At 33.1% G+C, this 26,306-nt stretch overlaps 1 protein-coding gene and 1 long non-coding RNA gene across 3 annotated transcripts; both read left to right on the forward strand.

The window, feature by feature from the left end:
• The first annotated feature begins 270 nt into the window (after positions 1-270).
• On the forward strand, positions 271-3,462 carry LOC138326957 (uncharacterized). Its single transcript, XR_011208986.1, has 5 exons — positions 271-408; positions 1,457-1,519; positions 2,210-2,266; positions 2,629-2,710; positions 3,401-3,462. It is a non-coding gene; the product is annotated as an uncharacterized lncRNA (long non-coding RNA).
• Positions 3,463-6,535: 3,073 nt separating this feature from the next.
• Positions 6,536-25,218, forward strand: LOC138326958 (coiled-coil domain-containing protein 34-like). Of its 2 annotated transcripts, XM_069272925.1 has the most exons (9): positions 6,536-6,589; positions 15,901-15,969; positions 17,405-17,477; positions 17,917-17,970; positions 18,313-18,375; positions 20,325-20,378; positions 24,076-24,129; positions 24,505-24,558; positions 25,154-25,218. In XM_069272925.1, exons 3-9 carry the CDS (start codon positions 17,416-17,418, stop codon positions 25,206-25,208), a joined length of 396 nt encoding a protein of 131 aa, XP_069129026.1. In that variant the 5' UTR covers positions 6,536-6,589; positions 15,901-15,969; positions 17,405-17,415; the 3' UTR covers positions 25,209-25,218. The 2 variants fall into 2 exon arrangements, with proteins under 2 accessions (XP_069129026.1, XP_069129027.1); XM_069272926.1 differs by lacking the exon at positions 24,076-24,129.
• Positions 25,219-26,306: the final 1,088 nt, after the last annotated feature.

Genomic DNA, 26,306 nt, shown 5'->3' on the forward strand with positions numbered 1-26,306 from the left:
AGTGTGCCGTTGTGGGCAATAAGTGTTATTAAAAAATTATATTTGAAAATTCATTGAAAATTGTACACACGTGTGACGTTGCGTGGTTTACACCAAGTGTGCTATGTTAAAGGTAATAGTACACATATGTGCCCTGTTGACTAAATACACACGTACATACACCGAGGTATTTGAAAGGCTATTTAACATTTAAATGCAGACGACACAATTGCCGATTTAGCGGAATAGTATCCAAATATAGACACATGGTTATTCCAGGTAAAAGGGGAGGTCACAGTTTGTTTACCCCGAGTTGCTATGATCATACAGGGAAGTAGATTACAAAGGACGCACTGGCTTGGACGTGGAGTGGATGTACGTGGCATGTAGTTGATGTTTGAACTTAAGATCGTTAGTACAGCAAGTTAAGTAAGTATTTGCTTGTATATGATCTTTATTAACCCGATCGATTTCTATTTAATAACTGCATGTAGCCAGACTATTTTAGAACTCTGTGTTTTATATATGTAAATCGAAAGTACGTCTTCATATTGAGCGATCTGTTGTTAGTTCTGTTTCTACATTTTGTTCGTTTACAATGCCATGTTTCTTAGGTAGGAAATATTATATTAGTAAACTATATTTTCACTCCTTATTGTCTTCTACCTGTTTACAATGTACACGAATATATCAATGGGAACTTTCACAAATTTGTGTGTGAATACGAGCAACGCATTCATGCTAGGTATTGATTGCTACAGACACAATCGTTATTATATATTCGAAACTTCATGATGGTGTAATTAAGCTACATGTACTATGGTGATAACAATAATAAGACAATGTTTTTGAACGGTCTACATCTTGGTGAATTCCACAATATAATTATGTAGCATTAATGATTAAAATTTATCAAGTATGAAATGTGTATATCGGTAAAAATATACTAGTTTTTAAACAAATATATATATATATGGCAATTTGAAAAGACATTTTTGGAATTAACTAAATAGTAATTTATGACCGATTAAGTTGATTTCAGTATAACTTATTTGTATGTTTTCCTTTCCAAAAAGAACTTTCGATGTTTTAAATAAATGCTTATCTAGCACCTACATGTATAATGTTCTCGACAGGCAGTAGTAATTGCTTTTGTTTTTAATATATTGTTTTCGGGTTTAGCACATTGAAAGCTTTCGTTTAGCATTATGATTTAATTTATCATATTGCCAAAATATGATTGTTTTTTACCTAATTATTTTTTGCAATGTTTTAATAGTCCAATTACATCATTATTGTTGAATACATTATGATACTAATGGGGATTGATTAAAACGCTCTGCAGTGAATGAGGACTTTGGAATATGGTTATACAATAGTTAATAAATATTAGTGTATCGACAATGACACCTTGTTATGATTGTAAACTCGCCATAAATAAGTTAATTCCATCTGACAACTTTGTGATATTTTTCAGGTGCAGAACAATGTCTAAGAATTCTAAAGGAATACAGGGTGAAACCAAGTCTGCAACATCTAAGTAAGTTTCCTACTGTATCTCATTTATATGTTTTAGCGATAGCGTCTATGATTAATATGTATTACTAAGTAAATATTTAAATTATTATTCTTTTATAGACTCACTACCTTTTGAAAACGGCTTTTAATTTCTGAAATTTAAAATTAAAACGAGATTGACAATTTTGCAAAGTCGCCAAATAATCATCTTACTGGAAATACTACATTTATCATGACTGTATGGACAATTAAATTTAACTAAATTAAACGTAAATTATCATAACGCGTATCGCCTTGTGTTTCCCACCGTCGTCTTACAAATTGTAATTACCGTGTTTTAGCTGACAATCAGTGCGCCAGACGGCAAAGCAGAGTACTGAATCTTCACTGATTAATGTAGATAACACAAAGAAACTTACATTTTCATTGGTGTTGTAACCTCATCTTAGGCCATCGGTATACATTTTCTTAAGTTATCATTGATTTTGAGAAACTTTTATTTTTTGTTTCGGAAAGACAGTGGGCCTGTATTATTATGACACCGGTTTTAGTCATATCCCAGATATCTTAACATATTTTAACATTGATTGATTCGATGTTTTGTCTAAATTACGAAGTAATAAACGATGCAGTTGAAATTATTTTTTTTACGTAACATAACTTAACAAACTTTGCGGTCTCTATTTGTAATATTGTTTTATTGATTATGCAGGAACAAGGATGAAATTGTACAACTGAAGGAGGAATTAAAAAAAATGAAATTGGAACGGTAAGACGTTGACATCAAATTAAATTATTTTTTTTATTAAATGTTCGTACAAACATTTTCACGAGATAATCTTAATTAGCTCTGTAGTTGCTGGAATGAATTAAATATATGTAATGACTTTTCACATAAACACCATTTATATAGGTGAATCGTGTTTCGAATTATGTGAGAAACTTTAAATTATATTTATTTTGAAAAATTAAATATTCCCCTAATTGCACTGTTTAGGGACTATACTGTGATAGGGTAGGGATTAAGATGATGCCAATGTGTCATTTGAAATGATTTCGTTTTACAAATAGATTAAATACATTGTTAGAATTATTATTGATAATTCTATATCACTTTTTGTCATGTAATAGAACAAATCAGACCAAAAAGATAAACCGATCTAACGAAAACAGTAAAGAAACTTGAAACGGAACTCACAAACGCAAAGCACGGGTGAGTAGTTAACTTGTCTTCCTTTTCGTTAAGTTATCCAGTTTTTTTGACCCAATTTGCATTTATCATCTCTCCGTACAAAGGTGGTGTACCTGTACCAAGGGAGCCATTAGTGACGTTTTTAGTGACAGACACATACTTCATTTAATCTAATTTGAATATATATATAATTTAGAAATATACACATACATTCGTTATGCATATTGTTAACACCAAAATATTTAGCGTTTTTCGAACAGAATCTATAAATTATCAAGCGAGAATTGTCTCTCAAATATCCGTGCGGGAAATGTAAATATTGCTCCAAGGTAGCTATGATATATGCTAAAGTAATTCAATTTTACATCCTGCATATTTTATCAGACGATAAAGAAAATATGGCCACGTCGCCATTTGTAGACAGTAGCTTCTGATTGGCTAAGATAACTGCGTAATGAAGAATTTTGATAAAAGGAAAAGAGTCCCAAAATGAATTCTTGAATTTTGGAACAGATTATCACTTTAATTGTAAGGGATGAATTTGAGAATCATGTTTTCACAAATATGAGTATACTCTCATCATAAACCCATTTGAAATTTATTTTAAGTACACACAATGTTTTTTGTGTTATATCTTAACAAGATAAAACATTTATCCTTTGTTTTTGTTGATTTTACTAGTAATTTATCTACATAACATATTTTTTTCAGACTTGCAAGCAGGGCACCGAACTATTTTGGATGTAATATCTGCCGATGTCAAAAAAAGGTACAACTAGTCACATAACCTAAATTAATGTACAAATATATACTTAAATTTTGTGGAGCATTGGTTAGATCCTACATCTGAATATATTCTTTCTTTGAAGACGTTTTGGTCATTTAGTTTGGTCTATAAACACAGAAAATACAGAATTGAGCATTATAAATCTATCTGCTTCACTTAATAAATTTATTATTTAATAATAAAAGTTCAAATATGTTTCCTTTCTATTGTAAAAAAAACAAAACTAATTTTATTAGTTTCCTGACTATGGAACGGGAGGGGGTGAAGTGTTATTCTGTCCTGACTCTTCGTCCGTCTGTCTGTCCGAATGTTCTTTTAATGAGAATAAGCTGAGGATTATATGTAATTGACAAACATTCAGAAAATTGCATGCAATAAAAGCTTAATGGGTAACACAGCTTAGAAAAATATATTGTTTTTTGGAAGTGTTGGTTTCCAGACGATTAACTTCAGAATGGATTGGCGGATTTTCATGAAACTTTATACAATAGCAGTTGTTAAAGCAACTTGGTTGATTAAGGGGGATCAAAAGATCAACTAGAAAGGCAATTGCTAATGAACATAGGCTAATTTCATCGCGATAAGGGGGGGGGGGGCTTGTTGGGGCCGGCAGGGGACAGTATGGCTTCCACCTAATTATCTCATGATTGTCGTTTGTTTCGGGTTTAATCACTATTTAATCCAGGCAATCACTAGAATCGGCTAACATGGTTTATTATGTATTTGAGTATTATGAGTCACTGACTTGGGTTATTATTTAATTTATTCTAACATTTATTGGTATGTATGGAGATTATTATATTTGTATGTATGGATTATGTAGCCTATCAAGAAAACAAATGAAACAGTTGGATGACGAAAACCAGACGGCTTATAATCTCGGCATGAACGCTCATCCAGATACTGGGTGAGCAACCGGTTATATTAAAAAGTTATAGTATTGTTGTTAGATTGATGTATAACACCAATCAAAGAAATTGCAATTGTGGACTTTTTAATGAAATGTATTAGACAAAAAAACGTTGATAAAATATATATCTTTTGATACCATTAGTCTAAGCATCGTAACAATTAATTTATGTAATTTCTTTGATTATGTAGGAACGAGGAAGAAATCGCAAAAATGAAAAAAGGAGATACAAGAACTTAAGTCTGAAATGTAAGTTACCCAGAGATGCACTTAACTCATTTGTTTATGAAATGCCCACGAACCATTATTTTATCCCGCAGTTTTTTTCATAAAAAATGGCTTTAAAATTGTTTCAAATGGTACAAATTTTTTTTAGAAACTATTGACCGGTCTATAGTTAGACTGTTAGCCGTACTTTGCTAAATTCATTATATTTTTATTAATATTCAAGTAATTTGTTGATAACATATGCTTAGTTGGCATGTAATCACATACTAGAAAAAAAAAAAACACAGCGAGCTTTTTGAATAGCTTTACATCATTTTTAATATAACAGCTTCCTTTAATGTCATGGAATTGATGAAGTGAATATCTTTTATCGAAAAATATTATTTTGAAATATTACGGAAATACTTAAACGTTGTATTATGATACCTATCGTACTATTACAAAAATATTTTGGCTCTTATTTTTAAATACTACAGTCTATAAAGTAATTGAAATAAATTGTAAAAAAAATATAGAAGCAGAAGACACGTATTTTGAAGTGAATACCTTCATTTATATAACCACGATATACATATTGTCAAATATTCATTTAAAATCATGATATATTATTATCACATCAAGTAATCGTCTTCGTATCTTTAATCCGTTTGTATTCGGGCTTCTTTTTCAATAATTTCATGAATAGCTAGCAGCAACCAATAGATAGTCGTTTAACTCAGTATTAACATTTAATTTTTAAAACATATTAGCCATGTGATTTAATTTCGTTTGAGAGTAATATTTTTCTCTTTTTTTCGTCATAAAGAATTCAAATTACCTACTTACGTTTTTACCACTAATGTCATAACCATTGTCCGATACACTATTTATAGAGTCATGTATTGTAAACAGTTCTAAGATAACATTGCCAAATGTATTCTAATAGAATTGTAAATGTTCGTATATTTCTTCTTTTAGATTTTTGCTTATGATCAACTACATGTTATTAATACAATCATAACTATTACATTTTAACAATTACTTATGTGTGAAATTTTTTCGTTGGTTACACAGGATGCGCATCACAAAAGGGAAAATAAATCAATATGTGGAAAGTGTAATCAAGAATTAGAACAAAACAACCAGATGTTACAGAAAAAAGTATGTTAAGGAATACAGTATGGTTTAATTAAAAATTTTATCTATAAGTTATACAATTGAAAGTGATATTTGCAGTCTGTTTAAAAGGTTAGTTTAATTCGCTTTCAGAAGTAAAATGAATGTATGTATTAGAACTAATCCGTACATAGAAGAAAAACTTTCATATGTTCATAATTTTACATGTATCTATTTCTTTATATCAACGTTTAAACAACGCAATGTTAAGCCCATGTGATTTTTTTTTTACACTTTTTTCAATGATGTGAATGTTGACGAAATATAAAAGATAAAAAGAATACAAAATTGAAGCAATTATTTCATTGTCCTAAACAGTTTATTATGCAGAACGAATCTTTTAAATACGAAAAATTCTGTTCAATCTTCTTTTATTAAATTAAACGTGTGTTTACTAAAATATTTAAAATAAAGGTTTATTGATGTTGAAAAATAGCTTTTAAAGACTAAGTTAACAATACATTTCATGATACATGAAGTATGATGAAAAACTAACATGAAGTTGAAACTAACAATTGTGGCAGCAACCGCAAACGTATTGCACGTTTGTTACAAATGTGGTCATTAATAAAAAAAATACAATGGATAATAATTGCACGAACCGATGATGTTATTGTGTAAAAACTCAAAAACTCGAAATGCTGATGATTTCATTTATCGCCTTCCAAGTATATTGGCCTAAAAAGTTTGATTATTTAAGATGTAACATCATTTTATTAACATACATGCTAAAAATATTGCATTTCAACTTATCCATTATTTGCAGAAAACAACCCAAAGGCATCTCTCGGCATGGTTCAGACACCGAGCCCGAAAAAAGGTTTGTTTGCAAGCTTTAAATTGCAAAATAGTATCATTATAGCCATTGTTTATCAACATAATTATTTTCAAGTGTTGGAGGATACCATTTGATTGGTATGCAATGCGAGTTGATATATATGACACACTTATTGGGAATTAAGGTTTGGATACATTTATTTGCATTGTCGCAATAATTTGTTGTCATTCAAATTATAAAGATTTCATTTAACAATGAAAAAATGACATACAATCATTAAAAAAACATATTGCTAATTCAAAATAGATATTACATTTTACAAATTCTTAACTACATATGAACTTATCAGTTGCAGTAAATTTGGTTTTCGACCAAACCATTCTACAGAGACCGCTCTAGTTAGAGTGGTAGATAAATGGCTGAGAAATATTTACTCGAATGATATCTTACTTGTGTAGTTTTTATCGACCTTCACAAGGCCTTCGATACAGTAAATCACAGTGTTCTTTTACATAAACTCAAAGGCATGTGATGTATCACCTTCAGCCTTAAATTTCTTTAGTTCGTATCATTATAATGATAGAGGTATCCTTTACTCCCTCAGATCCCTCTTTGAAAAATTCAATTGGATGCCAATTACAGACTTTTATGATTTTTAGAAAAAATGGTTTTATGTTATAAAATTTTACATTGTGAATCACCGAGGTGTTTTAACAAACATGTTTTCTTAAGTAAAAAAATTGTGAATAGAAGAATTAACTAGAGCCTCTAGTATTGTATATTCAAACAGCCAGAGAAAAAAATATTTCAAACGTTCATTTGTATTCACATGTTCAATTTTATGGAACGAAACTAGTGATACTATTTGAGACTCAGTAAGTGTTGGGGTTTTTAAAATTAGATACCTGCATCATTACTTCACAAAATCTTGGCTACATGTATACCAAATATTTTATAAACAACTAATATAGTTTAAATTTCACAATGCCTGGTATGTCATTTGTGATTATGAATCGAATATACAGCTATATATGTTATTACTTCCATAACACCGATATTTTTCGTACATATATTATGGATATAAGCTGTGATGATAATTATATATATTTATTGCATTGTTATATCATATTGTTATTTTAATCAGGTCATGCTTCTGTAAAATATATTTGATGCAGGACCATGTTGTCAACTAGACATTGTCTAAATATGTTACCCTGGTTGAATAAAAGATATTATTATAATTATTATTATTACATGCTAACCGATATTTACATAATATATAATTCATTTTTCGATTATGTGGACATGACCTAAATAGCAACTATTTTATATAATGAATAACTTGCGTGCTAAACTAGATTTGTTTTAATTATTGGTTTATATAAATAATGAATGTACTTGCCATATTTCCAACATTTTTATTTTGCTGTAATCAATATCTGCTTTCGTTTGTCCGATGAGGTGGGATGATGAGGAGGTTTTGCCGAGTCATCTCGGTTTTCCGTGTCGACACCAAAATAAAACTTGTAATGTAAGATACTGACCTGTATTCTGTTGATCCTGCAACTATTTCATTATGAATACAGAAGATGGTATTCGAAACGAAAGCAAATTGCCTGTTATTTACACGATTTCGCTCAAAGCGAAACGTTTCTTTGATGATCAAGAAAAGATGCATTCACTAAACCGAATGAGTGTGTAATCCTTTTTACTACCTTGGGAAATACATAAGCGACGTCATTCTGGTGATTTGTGACGTCACTGTTTGGCGGGACTGACTGACGTTTCATTCTCTCCAACTAAAAGTGACGTCAATGAAATGTTCGGGATCAAATCATCAATTTAGAAATTGAATCAAACGAAAGAATTTACACATTTATTTAATGACATTGTAATGTTTTCCTGTCACAAACTGTTACAGGGAATTCTTATTATCTGGTATCGAGGTCTATGCCAGACTTATGTCAATATCAGTGCTGGAAATGCATTGTTTCTTGATATTGTTCCGCTTCTTTTGTTCACTTCAAATTCATAAAATGAACTTAACTCGAAGGCCGTCAGAACGCTTGTTTTCAACGGGAATATAAACACCGTAGTGATGAAGACCTTCCAAGTGAATATTTGCCTCGAGGAAACACGGACACAAAATTTGATTTTCTCTGAAAACAAGTAAATTAAGACTTTGCTGGAGCACTAAAAAATCATTCTGATTTCAGAACAGTTGGAATTATGAAGATACCTCTAACAACATTTTTATTATTTTTATCATATATTATGTAAGTTTATTATTCCACTTTCTTGACCGTAAGGTCAATAAGTTACTGTAAATGTAAATGTTTTAGCGGTAATTATATATCGGCGCACTTCGCGCTGGACACGTGGCGCAAAAAACACCCAATATACTTACCATCTGATGATTTTGCATTTGCTCACTGTTCATATTTTTATTTCATCATAGTGATTTTACATTCATTTTCATTTTTACATTTCATCTATATATCATTTTTAAGCATTATCACACAGTATTCAGTATATTGCAAAAATATCACTAATTTTCATCCATTTTTATACATATTGTATATAGTACAAATTATTTCACTAATATAGAATTAGTTTTCTTAAAAGTATTCTATATATTACATGCAATAATTTCACTAACAGTCTGATCAATCCTACCGATAGCCAAATTTCAGTTGGTCGTATCAACTCTTACCACATCGATTTGACAATCGGTACAATTGATCAGGCTTTTCTAAATTCAAATCAATAGATACAAGTAGATATCATATTTGCTTATTATTGCATATCTTATAGAAAGTTATGTGAAAATGACATACTTTTGTAAAAATTAAAGTCAAATTTCCTTTTCAATTCATACCTAAATAGTTGAAGTATAGCTACGTATTTGTATACCACTAGTATATTACGAAGGCAATCAATTATAAAAGAATGTTAATATCACAATAAGCATCATAAGCCATTTTATAAATATAAAACTAAATATTTTTTTTTTTTATGTCAATGGTGTATCCAAGTCTATTCATCGATTGTTTTATATGGTGCCGAAGTGGATCTACAAAACAAACACTCAATAAAATAATGATTGTAGTCATCCCTTATATTGTAATATATGAAAGTTTTCGCCCTCTTTAATGAACTATATTTACATTTCTATTTTTCATCATTTGGAGCGTACAGATTTAACATAGTATATAAAATTGTCTTCCAATTCTAAATTGAGCATTACATATCTACCTTCATTATCTGACTTACTGCTTATTATAGATATTGGTGCTTTTGTACTAATCATAATACATACACCTCTACTATTTGTTTTCCCAAAACTATGATTGTTTGTTTGATTAATTAACGTCCTATTAACAGCTATGGTCATGTAAGGACGGCCTCCCATGTATGCGGTGTGTTGCGTGAATGTTGTGCGAGGTGCATGTTTTGAGAGACTGTGGTATATTTCATGTTATGTCTTCTTGTATAGTGGAACTTTTGCCCTTTTTATAGTGCTATATCACTGAAGCATGCCGCCGAAGACACCAAGCAACACACCCCACCCGGTCACATTATACTGACAACGGGCAAACCAGTCGTCCCACTCCCTGTATGCTGAACACTAAGCAGGAGCAGAAACTACCACTTTTATAGACTTTGGTGTGTCTCGGCCAGGGGACAGGACCCAGAGCCTTCCTCACAGGGGCGAACGCTCAACCCAAGACCAAAAGTGATGCGGTGCCAAGGGAGGCATTAGGAAAACTATGATAAAGATTTGCGAAATCTTGTATTTCACTGTTGATTTGTTTGAACAAATCGTCAGAGAAATGTGTCCCTTGTAAAAAAGCTACTCCAAAAATTTTGATGTTTTTTCTTTGTCACGTCGTCTCTGTAAATTTAATGTCAGTAAATGTAGCACATTCATAGCAAAAATTAAATTTTATAATAAGTTGTTATGTTTTCTTTTTCTGGTTGTCTTTCCCTTCAGTAGGTGTAGGTGGGGATCGACGTTAATATTTACTTCTATCCCTTGCCGTATTTGGTGTCTGGTCTTTTTGCTGTACCGCTGACTTAAGGAAACGTTCCATAGGGCCAACTGTCACTGTCTATGCATGCGTCTTCCTCATCCTGGCTGTCAGACGAGTTAGCAAGACCATCATGTACACATTCGTTCTGTCGGTGTCCGGCTGCATGACAGAAGTTGCAGACCCATCCCTTTTTACATTCAAAAGAGGAATGGCTCTCTTCTTTATATTTTTATATGTTTTTTGTTTTGTTTCAGAAGTTGTGTTTTATGTATCTTTGGGTTGGCCATAGTACCAGAGTCCGGCATTGTACTTAACTTTGATAAATTTAGAGAGATGATTTGTCAACTTTTCGGCAATCACTATTTTGTCACCAGTGCCATAGTTTGACAGTTTATTATTTACCCTTAGCTTTTCGCGGTCGAGATTGTTACACTTTTTAAGCGTTTGAGCGTTATTTTACCGTCATCAGCGGACAACGGCTCGTTTGACTGTTGGGATTCTCTGGTAATAACATAATTTCTTTCCCACGAACTACAACCCCGTCAGTTAAAAGTTTTGTTCTGTCAGACATATTATATTAACCTCGAAAATCTCCCCGTTAGCTGTATTCCACTGATATGATCAGGAGATACAACGTTTCCAAGAGAGGTATTAAGTTATCCATGTTTAACCACATTTTTTCCAACATTTCGAAACCCAAAGACCTCCTGCTCATTAAGGAACTGTTGTAAAACCTCGTGCAATGCCACACATGAAACTACACGGTCACTGATAATAAAAGTATACTCACCAGGAACTGTGGCTCTTGGCGAGTACAGGCATAAACATACATATCATCTATAGTCAATACAAGTCATAGTCAATATCAATACTAAATATATACGTAATTCACGTGTTTACTGGCTGGTGCTGGATTCAAGACTGTCGAGATTTGTCAACTACCTATCGGACGCACACAGATACCCGAGGTATCCCGAATACCAGCGGCATTCCGATAATTGAGACAACTCGACCAAACCCTGTTTCATTACACTCTTCCCCGTTTTAAGGTTCCTCCTTCATCGGAAGCCAAGTATAAGCTCCCAACGTTATTGCCTGTTAGATGTTGTATCCAGGAGTATTAAGTATGACCTTTGACCTTGTGACAGTCTGCATATATACTTAATTATGTCTCCGTGCATAACGATGATAACTAATGACATGAGACATCATAAAAAAGTATAGCTTCAGCTCACGACTATACAGCGGCATGAAGCTATCTGATAGTGTGGATTCGTAGATTACATGCTTCAAGACTTCTGCTGACCAGCGGAATTCTGGTGTATTGTTGTAAGGTTCATTTCTTGAAACAGATGCGTTCTTCAATACCATTATCCATGAAGGGTGACATGGTTTCTTGGGTTTGAACACTTTAGAGATAATGCGCTACTTAGAAAATCCCAAATTCAAGCATTTTCTCTAAGTGCCTTTCCCCCTCTCCCACAAAATTGGTGTTAGATGGAACTTCTCTAACATGATTGGAACCTGCTTACCGTAATTACAACCGCAAACACAGCCCCAACCTTTCACACCAGCACCGCACAAATCAAATTCCTGTAATGACAAAACTATTTATCAGGATTAAGAGTAAAATCTGACTCAATGTTTGGGGTCATGTTGATCTTACCATGGACTGATGCTGGTGTCTTGTCTCTTGGGGGAGATTTTAGCTGCTTGCTGATCTGGGCTCTGATTTTAATGACTCCAGAAGGCGCAACAGAGATTGGAGATCAGCCTGCATGTGTTCCATGCGTTCATCAAGGCTGTCTATCCGTCTGTCTAAAGTCGGATCCCTATGTTGTTCTGGTGCACGAACATGAGCAAACAACTCACTTTGGTCTTCATTGCCGGACTCTTGGTTGCTGGATACAGAAACCTCATATATGTTGCTCATAGAATTGTTGCCGTAGATCATCTGATGGTTAAACTGAAAGCATTTCAGCTTGTCAACCACCAGCTCGAATGATCCTAGATTCAGATTAGCAACATACTGTCCTGCTTCTTTGTCCATGCAACCGTGGCAGATACGTTTGATCGCCTGTCTCAACATGAACTCTTCAGGTAAGCTAGGGTACGCTCGTAATGCTAACTGCATCACCCTATCTGCCAAGTCATCAATAGATTCGCCAACACTCTGCTGTGAAGTTGACAGTTGGTCCTGTGCTATGCTCGGTGACATCAGACCTCCGAATCTTTTCTCCAACTTCTGTAGTAGAGTGTTGAATCCAAGATTACTATCATGTTGGACTGCCGAAGCATAGAAGTTGCTGGCTTTGCCTTCTAAGCTCCAACATAATTGATCTTTCATCTCATTGAGAGTCCAGTTTCTTGCCTCGGAATACCTTATGAATTTGTGTTTAAAGCCCATCCAGTGCTCATCACCGGAGAACTTTAAACCTGTTGGAGGGTTATCTTCTAGATCATCATTCTCATCTGGGTCTTGCTGTCCCTGTATGGATGCTGGCTGAGGTTGATCTTGGACGTGACCCTCAGGTTGGTCATACCATTCACCATGAGGTTGATCTTGTAGTTGGTATCCAAGCTGAACTTGTGTCTGGTCTACTGTATGTCATCCAGGTTGATGCTCCTGTAGTACCTGACCTTGGGTTGGTAGCTCACCTTGGGATGACACTTGATCTTGTTCAGGAGTCATCTGACCTTCAGGCTGAACTTGGGACTGACCTGGGTATTCAGCTTCAAGTTTCCCTTTGTGCTGACATTGAGAGTGTACTCCAATTTGACCTTCAGGTGGAACATGACCTTGGGGTTGTCCTGGACGTACATCTTGAAGATTTCCTTGGAAGTGATTATAGGATAGTCCTCCAAGATCACCTTGAGGTAGTACTTGACCTTGCGGCATCAGTGCTGTATATCCAGGCGGTGGACTAGGTGTTGGATATCCTGGTGGTGGAGGCGTGGGGTATCCATAGTTTGGGTACATACCTGGCCAGTATCCATTGGGGAACATCTGGTATCCATGAGAGTACCCTGGTGGTGGTTGTGACATGTATGGGGGTTGTATTCCACCATACACGCCATTAGGCCTGGACATGCTCAATGGGTCAGTCGGGTACATACCATTTCCAGGTGGAACGTGATGAAAGTGCTGTCCCTGTGGCATATATCCGTGGTTACCGCTGTAAGTGCCTGGGTATATAGATGTTGGCTGCTGAGGAGTTGCCATTAATGGATAGCTACTCACCGGTATGGGCATGGGTGATGTTGATAAGTGCGAGACTTGTGGTATCACATCATTTCCATAAGGTGTAGTGCTAGCCATGACAGGAATAGTGTTCATCCTTTCAGCTGTAGCTGGCCTCTCCTCCCCACTAACACTGAGCTAAAACCTGTATTCCTCGGCACCATCCATCTCATTATTATGTTCAGGATTGGGCCCAAAGTCCACAAGCTCCATTAATTGCTTTGGCACTTCAGTCTCCAATACCTTCTCTCTTACCCTAAAAAAAAGACTCCGATGTGGCAGTCATTTCAGTACAAAGTATCGTGTTATTCAAAAGAATGAACTTGAGACCACACGAAATTACAAAGCAATGCGAAAAATAACTTGTCAAAGATAGACTAGCATTCCTCACAAAATATCAGCAAATTTTGGAAAAAATATTACTGAAAAAAGCTATGTAAACAAACATTTATATCAAATATATAATATCTTAAGGGCTAAATTACAATTAATTAAGTGAACACCCAACAAAATGTAAATTGTCAAACAATGACAATCACAAACATGCCAAGAAATTCACTCAATAAAATACAAAAAATAGCCTCAAGACATGAAGTTGTGCAGACGAAATTTTCTGCACAAAAACAGCAAAAATAACATACAAAAATGAGCCTCAAATATCACTGTTTATAAAATAACAGAACAGTGAAATAAATTTGCAAAATTATCAGCGACACATGAAAAATCAAAATGGCGACAATGCACGTGATTTTCAAACTCAACAAAAATGCCAGGTCCGTAATTTGCGACGACGCCAATGTTGTAAAACCTCGTGAAATGCCACACATGAAACTACACGGTCACTGATAATAAAAGTATACTCACCAGGAACTGTGGCTCTTGGCGAGTACAGGCATAAACATACATATCATCAACAGTCAATACAAGTCATAGTCAATGTCAATACTAAATAGATAAGTAATTCACGTGTTTACTGGCTGGTGCTGGATTCAAAACTGACGAGATTTGTCAACTACCTATCGGACGCACACAGATACCCGAGGTATCCCGAATACCAGCGGCACTCCGATAATTGAGACAACTCGACCAAACCCTGTTTCACTACAGAACACGGGTTTAGCTTTCCCGTATCCAACAAGATACACAGCATTTGTGATATCATTTTGTTTAGAAACAGATTCAGATAAAGTATGTCTATTGTTTTTGTTACTCACCATCTCATTTATGTTCGACCTTTGTTTTGGTGTAAGCTCCCATTCACCTGTCTCGAGGAACTCACGCACGGACTCAGGTTAATCTAACACACCACTGTTCATAGTGTAACCTACCCGTTCCGCTTGATTAGCTCTTACCTGCTAACTGTTCATTTTCAATCAAATATCTAAAAAAAATCAACGCTGTTAATTTCTTTTAAACCTCACGGCCTTTTTTTTAGATATGCTTGCTAAACAGCACTGCAAATATTGTATCAAAATGTGCGGTAATTCAATCACAATTCAGAATATTCTTCGGAGCTCAAATCACCGTTTCATACCGCACGACGATAACACGACGAAGTGACCTGATTTAAAAGTCGGGTAGTTATTGCGTTGGGACATCTTTCTCTTAATGTGAAGTAAAAGCAAAAAGGGAGAAATGAAGTGATTCTTATGACAGGTCTTTCTACCTTTAAATATGGGTACTACTCCTAGGTTTAACAAACCTTTGTATCTGATAAAGCATACAGGTTACACAGAGGATGATGTACATTCCAAGCACATTCTAAATTTGGATTAGCTCACGTACTGGTCTTCGATTAGGGTTATATTTGATCTGGTGGTTATATTGGTCTTTAAATTTATGGACTTTATAACGGAGCAAAATACAAAGACCATCAATAAATATAACTTTGTGATAAATAACATGAAATTAGCATCACGTTCTGACTTCGTCTGGCATCTATATAACATTAACCATAACTACCTGAAGTTAAATTGACTAGATATATCATCACTTCTCATAGCTAGTATGATTGAAAAGTGTCATTGATACTCATTATTGAAATGATGCAAAGTGCATTTAGTGCTTTCTATTCACAGTGACAGCAACACACTGAAAGAAAATTTGCAAGAGTGCAGAAATAAACTGAAGCAACAGGAAGAAATTTGGTATGACAATTTTATAGGTCAAAGCTCATTGTGAAAGGCGTTGTGGACGTTAACATACTTTGAAGCAAGTACAATATATGCATATGCATATTTAACTTCATAACGATCTTAAAATTCACATATTTGCAACCTTAGATCGGTTCTAAAAGAATTTGACATTTATATATATTGTCAGATATAATCCCGATTCTAGTCAGTTTTAGGAGTATATAACTATTAATATAGTATGGCCTGATTGAGAGGGCACTATTGCCTCATAATGTTGGCGAGTGATTGAATAGTGTCGGGGCCGATTGTATGTCCAATATATATGTTTTTGTGTGTTATATTTCCACATAACGTGTTTATCTTTTGAATTTCCCGCTTGCGCCTTTGTTGTCATCAACAAGATCAGTAAACGGAACAGCCATAACATGAGCTTCTGAATATAGTTTGCCCAAAATGGTTTGAAATAAGCGAACAAATGAAAACTATTCAATTATATTTTTCAATGCATGATATTTTGTCAACACGATGATACTTTTGTAAATTAAAGACTGCAAATTAAAAAAAAAACCAACTACATTTGTATTTAATTGTTGTGTATAGGCGTAAGTATACATAGTATACAGTGTCAACGACGTGAGGGGAAGGTTAAATATTATACGCTTGACTAAATGTTAGTTCATAGCCTGACATATCTCATCTGGTTTAAGATAGACTAAACGGGAAACTGAAAATAACTTAAAGATAGAATGGAAATATAAACACCTGTTCAGGTGTATATGCAAACATTGGTATACAACATTAGAATAACTAATATTGTTTGAACAGTCGTAAATCTATTATAAGGCTATTTTTAGAAAGGAAGCGTTTAAGATTTTTCTTTAATATTGACTGGGTTATGGGGACTTAAAGGTTAAATACTTTTGATACATTATTAGTTATCCAGTTTTTGTACTCTTTCGTTTTACACAATAAATGTTGTGTAGACAAAATAGCAAACTCCGGGGGCGAGATACAACCTACAACCAATTAAAAAAACACATCATTATGTTTGGTTCCAATGTTTTTTGATAACCGTTATGCAGCGCATTTCATTATTACGAAACACTATGGCATAAATCGATATGAATGTACGGTTATGACGTCATCAATATATCCGTCAATGATGAATCGGACCAGAAATATCGTTTACCAAATACATTTATCAGCAAAACAACATTGTTAACTATAATGGCATTTTGAAGGGTATCTTTGATTACTTTTCATCTCATAGCTTTAACATTGGTCCGATTATCATCTTGATGATAACTTTGCCGGAAGCTCACTTGAAGATCTGCTGATTTCGTAATCAGTATTTTATACAATTTCGAAAAAAAAAGTTTCTTAAATGTGCAGGAGCATTGATATACATGTGATAATTGTCGAATATATTTACGGTTTTTGTCTATAGGAAAGGCTTGGATGAGGAAAACAGGATGGTTTAAAGAAGATAACGAGCGTTTAAAGGCAAAAATTGCAGCCAAGTATGTCAAATTGATATTTTATCCCTCGCTTATTTCACATATCTAAATTGTTTTTGAATGTTTTCAATGCGTAACATTTTTACATGTCAAACCATCTCTTGGCTAATCACGATCTCTATCTATTCCGGTTTTATTGTATCTTAGTTGCCTTCATATATATAATTTTTATACAAGTATAATCCGGAAACTTATTTATGCAGGCGAAATATGCTAGCCCCAATGACATTCGGTTTATAAAAGTTGAACAGTATACCACTCATATTAATATTGGCAAAATAATGTTCAATATTCAAGGTGCAAACAAACAGCCATTTCAATATTTTTTTCAGAAACAGACATGTTATTGAGTGTCGTCTGAGACGACCGACAGTCTGTACCGAGAACATAAAAAGCGGTTAATGTCTTGAATAACGTGGCAAAATATTTGATATATTTTTAGGAATAAGCAAACGGAAGGAGATATGGAAACAAAAGATACTTTTGCTAAACAACTGTGAGTATATATTAAAGCAGCCATTCTTATTTTTTTCAAATGTCCGTACCATTTGCAATAATTGATTGTCGTCTGGGTAAGAAGTCACATGATTATGTCTTGAATATCAAGTATAAACCTTTGTTGAGGCCCATATATTGTTATCTCGCCCAAATAGTACAGTATTTGTGATATTTTAAGTTTTGATTGCGTTTTGCCATAGTTAGAGTTATGTCATTTATATTGTATCCATCCCGTCTTCTATGATACCTTGCCTTATAATCGGATATGGAACGAATACTCACTGGAAATCACTTATCGCTTTAATAGACTCTAATTTGAATGGTATAATTATGCTTCCAGCAACGAACAGGAAAATGAAATATTAAAGCTGAAGAAGGAAAAGGAAGATCTTGAGAAAAAAATGTAAGTTGACTCGTATCGTATATCTTAAACCACAATTTTTATTTTATTAAAAACATGTAATTCAAAAAAGAATGATCACATAACTAGCCCGTTCAGCCATGTCATAAATAGTGTAAGACACATGTGGTTTATCTCCATTGTTGTGTCACAGATAACAATGACGACATAATCAAAATATGACGTCGCGTGATTGTCTCAGTAGACGAAAACATTAAATCCAAGCCGGATTGCTACTGTTTTACATAGAGACGATATTAAATGTTTTACTTAAGTTCCTATTAAAACATGTTTGTGATATATATAATCTTACACTCGTGACTATATAAAATGAAGGTTATCAAATTATTGAAATCGTTTGATAATATTATTTTACATCAAATAGCCACGCAAGTATGATCCTTTACGTATACCAATTCGTACACTAATTCTAACAGCACTTGGTAACTAGTGCAACAGTGCAATGAACGATTTTCATTGGCAGTGTCTTGAAGGGAAATATATTACCATTGACAAAAAAAGATGGGTCGTCAATATTAAAGAACTTTTGCAGTTTGATGATAACAGCTGTTTTTCATTTATGATCATTTGTTTAGTACATGCATATGCAAATGTATTAATATACATGTATAATTATCACTATATATAAAAGTTGTTGTTTTCAAATCAATTCGTTGGTAAAGCATGGGACCATTTGTGATCAGAAAACTACTGAAATGTTAATTTATTTACGAGTGTTTCGTCAATGTTAGAATCAGCCGACTGAGGAAACCACATACATTTGCGTATGAAAATACAACGATTCTCGTGCATCGATCAACTGATTTCAAATATAACGCCCGTTTCATATCAATTTTAAAAAAAGTCCCCACAATATTCTAATGTATAATCATTACTGTGTTGTTTCGTTGTTTCTTGATGTAGAATCAACTAAGGTTTACTGTAATAAGTTAATCAAATATTATTTTAACTATTATATTTCTTGTTTATCGTTTGTCATTTGCAATAAAGGTCAACCGAATGACGGAAGTTTGAAAATGCGACGTTGTGGAACGAATTTTGTCATCAAGCTGTTCCATTAAACTCGTTTCTCATCGCAATTGGTGTCATATTTGGATTGAATGTATTTTTCTAATTTTCATAGCGCCTATGAATAGCAGAAACTATCTACATAATCCGTAGCGTCGGAAGATATGTAGATGGCTTCTGCTATTCATAGGCGCTATGAAAATTAGAAAAATACATTCAATCCCTATATTAACTCTTCTCCACATTAACTAAATGTATAGTCAGCGATTCTTAAATATTCTCCACCACCGACAGAGCATAAATGATACTCATCATTTGAATAGAAGTGGTGTTTAATCATTATTAAATGATATATAAATATATTTCTAATTAACATAAAGAGTAATATTATATAATTAATTTTACTTTTCAATGCATTCGCAATCAGCATTTCATCTCATAGTAATGGTGTAAAGTAGGTAACTTTTGTACCTGAAGAGAAATACTTATTCGTATGCTCCCGTTTTTGATAGAAAAAAAAACCCCTTTTGTCAGCGGTGTACCATCTTAAACATCTTTATGAACATTATTTTTGGTATGAAATGAGTAAAAAATGGCTATAATGTTTAGTTAAAATTATCATTTTACTTATATGTATTTTCTGACATCCTTAGGTTATATGGTGAGATCAAGAGGGATCAAAGTGGCGAAACTTCAAAAACTGGAATTCACATTTATGTAAAAGAATCAAATACTCGTCATAGATTAAAAGTTCAAATTGATAAAAACCAGTGACTGACTTTAAGAACCTGATGGGCATACAAATAGTGTTTTTATGACTGTATTTTATTCTGTATCCAAACCCAGGTTACCATTAAGGCCGTTCATAATTTATAATTAACAAACAATGCTATTGTGCAATGGGTTCATGTGTCTTCTTTCAGGAAGACGAAAGAAGAGGAATTCGAACAAATGAGGCAGACTCTCCAATCAGAGAGGTATGAAAACATGTAAAATAGTAACGTACATTATGATACATTTGGTTTAGCTTTCAGTTTTATGAGAGCAAACTATTTTTACTGGTTCTAATTTAAATATGTTCTGATGATTTCTATGTTAATAACAAATGGACCAGCTAGAAGTATTCGACATTCTGTACAGTCTAACAATAATGAAATTATTTGGTTAGAAGTTTTAGTAGATAGACATAAGTTATTACTAGGGTGTATATATAGATCAGAATCTAATGTAGAATACTGGCGAAAATTAGATGACATGTTTAATATTGTTTTTGATGATAATATTACTGATGTAGTTATAACTGGTGATATAAATGTTGATATGTCAAACCTTCAGCCACACTCTCATCTAGGCCGTTTACTTACAAAACATAATCTAAACAGTTTTAGTAAAGATCCCACTCGCATTACTACTACCTTTTCTTCTTCTATTGACATTGTTCTATCTAACAACAATCTACTTATAAGGGATACAAATGTTCTTGCTCCAATTTGCAGTGATCATTGTCTTATTAACTTTTGTATATCATATTCAGTATATAGACAAACTGCATATAAGAAAACGATATATGAATATGATGGTGCTGATATTGATAGGATTAATGATAATATTAGTAATATTGACTGGATATCTATCTCACAAAATAATGATGTAAACGAATTTAATAATATTCTAGTTGAAACAATTAATACACAAATAAATGAACATGTATCGCAAAAAATAGTTACGGTGCGACCGAATGATAAGCCTTGGTTTACAAACACGATTAGATTAAAAATTAGACAGAGGAACCGCATCCACAAAAAAGCTATTAATTCAAATTCCCCAACTCAATGGTAAAGGTACAGATTAGTTCGAAATGAAACTATTAACCTAATTAGAGAAACAAAACAGAATTATTTCATGAAACTTGAATCATCGTTAAATAATAATAGCTTGTCTCCAGATAAATGGTGGAAAATTGCTAAATCTTTGTTGAAAATTGATAATAGGCAAACGTCTATCCCCCTCTAAAACATAATGAGTCTTTTCTCCAACATCCTTTTGAAAAAGCGGAACAACTAAATACATACTTCTCTTCAATCTCTACTTCTTCTAATGATCTTGATCCTCTTCCCCCTCCTCCCGAGTTTCCTTTTAAGATTGACAATATTGTATTTACTGAACAGGATATCAAAGATCAGCTTTCTAATCTTAATGAAAAGAAACCTGCGGGACCTGATGATATTGTCCCAAAATTCATAAAACTATTGACACCCTCTATTTATATTCTTCTTACCCTTCTCTGCAATAAAACTATGGAAACCGGCTGTATTCCCTTACCATGGAAAGCTGCTAACATTAATGCCATATACAAAGGGAAAGGTGATGTAAATGATATTTCCAACTATCGTCCCATCTCTATCACCTCTTGCTTCAGTAAAATAATAGAAAAAGTAATTTTTAAGTATCTCTATAATTACCTACGTGATTGTGAAGTAATCACCAAACATCAGTCCGGCTTCATTCCCGGTGATTCAACTGTGAACCAACTTCTTTCGATATACAATATTATCACTGACTCATTAGACAAAGGAAAAGAAGTTCGGTCTGTTTTCTGTGATATAAGTAAAGCCTTTGATAGAGTGTGGCATTATGGACTATTATTTAAATTAGAATCTTATGGTTTTTAAAGGGAAATTATTAGGGTGGTTTAGAAATTATCTTACTGATAGGAAGCAATGTGTTTTAACTGACGGCATTTTCTCTACCTTTAAAACTGTTAACGATGGAGTCCCTCAGGGATCTGTCTTAGGCCCTTTTTTATTTCTATTATATGTTAATAACATAACTAATATTGTTACTAGTGATTGCAAATTGTTTGCAGATGACACGTCGATTAGTGAAGTAATTGATATAACCAAATCTATGCTGCCCATACACTTTCACAAAATCTTTCGAATATAAGTACCTGGGCCCTGAAGTGGGACATACAGTTTAAAGTTTAATATTTTCAAGGAAGCGAAACGTCATTCATCCCGATATATACTTTGACAATAACACGGTTCATACAGCTAGCACACATAGACATTTAGGAGTTTTACTTTCTGACGATTGTAAATGGGCTCATCACATAGATTATGTATACCAGAAAGCATTTAAAAGGATAAATATTAAAAAAAAACAACATTAAAAAAAGAGTGTCACGTAAAACTCTTTTAAACATTTATAAAAGTTATATTTTACCTATTTTAGAATATGCTGATGTTTTATGGGATAACTGTACTGAACAATGTAAACTTCTGTTAGAGTTAGAATTATAACGGGATTGCGAAGAGGTACCTCTCATGATATACTTTATAAAGAACTAGCTTGGGAATCTCTCTCTGATCGGCGTCAAAAGCACAAACTTATTCTTATGTTTAAGATACTCCGTGGCTTTGCTCAACAGCATTGATTGACATTGTACAACCATTTTTATATCAGCCTGAAAATGAGAGATATCCACTAAGGATGACAAGATATTTTAATATTCCTATGTGCAGAACTGCAAGTTACCATGATACTAGTTTTTTTTCCAAGTACCTTTAGAGAATTTAATTCTTTCGCTTTAAACTTTGACTTATCGAATGTTAATACTGTTGCACAATATTTAAAACACTCCTTTTTAATATTAAAAAAATGGAACATGATATAACAAATACCTTTATAAACAAAGGTTCTCGAATTATGAATATTACTCTGTGCCAGCTCAGAAATTCCTCTAGCAATCTAAATTCTGACCTATTTCGCGATCATTTGAGAGATTCTCCAATTTGTTCTTGTGGCCTTTGTGATGAAACAGCCGAAAACTATCTTTTCATATGTCCTTTATTTAATGAACAAAGATCATCACTCAGAACCAAAATACATAATTCTAATATTCCCCACTCGCATTTTAACACAAAAAACTTTACTACATGGCTGTGACAATTGTGATGAAGAAAAAATACATATTTATTGCAATGCATATCAGAATATATATCTGAAACTAAAAGATTTATCTAGATTTTTCTCCTATGATAGGTTGGGGAGATACACTAATAATAGTCTTCATTCATGATGTAATGTTAAATGTTATAAATATTTTGTTGATAATTGTACTATACCGGATTTGTTTGGAGATGGCTAATATAGGCTTGGCCTGTTGCCAAATCCATTTGCATATTATTTGCAATAAAATTTGTTGAAATGAAATGAAAATTCGGTACAGTTTTACCTATGGGTTAGATGATTTATATTTAATTTTGCCGGTCACTTATTTGAAAACATAAAAGGTTTGATGATTATTTCGGCAGATGTAGAGGTCATCATGTCACACGCATGCTTGTATACACTGTAGTTTAAAAACATTAGTGGCATATTTTTCATGCAATTACGAAAATTCAAATTCAAAACAACGTTGAATAACTCATATTACATTCTATAGTTATCCACAATTTAAATCAAAATCATTACAAATGTTAACACTAAATATGGAATTTTGATAATCATTTTGTGTAATTTTGTAATTTTTCTGGACGCAATTGATCAATTTTAATATTTTTTAATTTGAAGTGAAATTAAACAGTGGTGACCTTAAAGGTCGACCATGGGCCTCTTCGTATAATTAAAACACAATGCAATTTTGTAACGGATTCATGTGTCTGCTTTCAGGAAGACGAAAGATGATGAATTGGAACAAATGAGGCAGACTCTCCAATCAGAGAGGTATGAAAACATGGTAAACTAGTAACATACATTATGATATATTTGTTTTTTTTCCTTTTAGTTTGATGACAACAAACTATTTTTACTGTTACTGATTATAAATCTGTTTTTGTGATTTAATTTGATCAAAAGAAATGGACCAGTTAGAAGTATTCGACATTCTGTACAATTTTACCTATGGGTTTGATAATTTATATTTACTTCGACCAGTCACTTATTTGAAAAAAAAAAGATGATTATTACGCCAGATGTTTTCAAGAACCTGATGGGCAAATAGATAGTGTTTATTTGTCTTTGTTCTATTCCACACATGAGCGTCTTCTTATAATTTTCAAACAATGTTATTGTGTAACGGGTTCATATGTCTGCTTTTAGAAAGACGAAAGATGAGGAATTGGAACAAATGAGGCAGACTCTCCAATCAGAGAGGTATGAAAACATAGTAAAATAGTAACGTACATTATGATAAATTTTTTTTTTTTACTTTTAGTTTTGTGAGCACAAACTATATTTATTGTTACGGATTTTAAATCACTTTTTGTGTGATTTTATTTGTTCAAAAGAAATGGACCAGCTAGAAGTATTCGATTTTTTTTTTTACAGTTTTACCTATAAGTTTGATAATTTATATTTATTTTGACCGGTCACTAATTTGCAAACAAAAATGTTTTATGGTTATTTCCGCAGATGTAAAAGACATCATGTCGTACGCATGGTTACATAAACACTGTAGTCAAAACATTAGTGGCATATTGTTCATACGATTACGAAAATTCAAATTCAAAACGACGTCGAATAACTATCCCCAATTTAAATCAAAATTATTACAAATGATACACCAAACACTGAATTTTGATTATAATTTGTATGATTTTGTTGATGCAAACGTCGCTACGCCGTTTTATCTTTTAGCGACTAACTTTGGTCTTAATCTGACAATATTTCTAAAAACTTACAGCAGAAAGCAGATTTTCACTTATCGCTTTAATAGACTCTAATTCTAGTTGTATGATTATACTTCCAGCAACGAACAGAAAAAATGGAGTATCGAAACTGAAGAAAGAGAAGGAAGACCTTGAGCGGGAAATGTAAGTTGACTCGTAGCAATTATCATATAAATCACAACTTTTATTTCATTCAAAAGTGTAGTTCGAAAAAGAATTATCACAAAACTAGCCCGTTCAGCCAAGTCATTAATATTATTAGACACATGTGTATTTCTACTGTGTGTACTTATGTTTCTATCAAATAAGGTATGTGATAAATCTCACACTCGTGACTATGTAATATGAAAGTAGGTGTTGCATGGCCGCCCACGATCGATTTTTATTTTTTTTGGTGAGAATGCATCAATCGGCACATAATACGTATCGGAACAGTACTTATTCCATGAATAGATTAATCATGCGACTACAGCGCCACCTTTTGTAAGTTTTACGTCCGATTCCTACTTGTGCGCCTTTAATGTATCATACATGTATTTAGGCATACAAAACCCAAAGATAAATTATTTTGGTGTAATAACATAGCATTTCGTATTATCTTTTTATTTAACGATATACAATACTTCATCAGATCTGTTGGGGTTTCCTTGCAATTTCCAGTTTTTCTCTTAATTTTTCATGAAAATAGAGCAATTTCATTTCATTAGTTTTTAATTTATTCCTTAGATAACAATGACAAACCCCGAGTACCTTAAAATTTTAGCAATCAAAAATATCTTCATATATCATTATTGACTCATGAAAATATTGTGTCGATGAATCACTGGATATGCCGACTTTTTTGCACTTTTGTACATCTACCCCCTTTATTTCTTACCCAATATCAAAGTACTGAGAGTACTGAGTGTTAAAAATGATAAACGAAAGCTGTCCTTCTCTCGGCTCTATCATGTATCAAAAGCCGCATTAGCGACGTCATAGTTGAGTAAAACGTACCCCATGTAAGTTGGTGTACCAAAGTTCGGTCAAACTGACATATATATTGACATTTGATCTTCATCTAAATAAAAACTTGTAAAATGTTAATTTTAGGGTCATATATTGAACTAGACAATACGTTGTGTCATAAAGCAAAATAAGGTCAATATGACTTATATTTCCTACACCAATCGTCAGAAGTATTTCCTATTTCTGTCTCCATGGGTTTATTTACTTATTACTAAGCAAATGTTC

This window comes from Argopecten irradians, chromosome 7 (genome assembly GCF_041381155.1).
Source record: "Argopecten irradians isolate NY chromosome 7, Ai_NY, whole genome shotgun sequence".
Classification (NCBI taxonomy): Eukaryota; Metazoa; Mollusca; class Bivalvia; order Pectinida; family Pectinidae; genus Argopecten; species Argopecten irradians.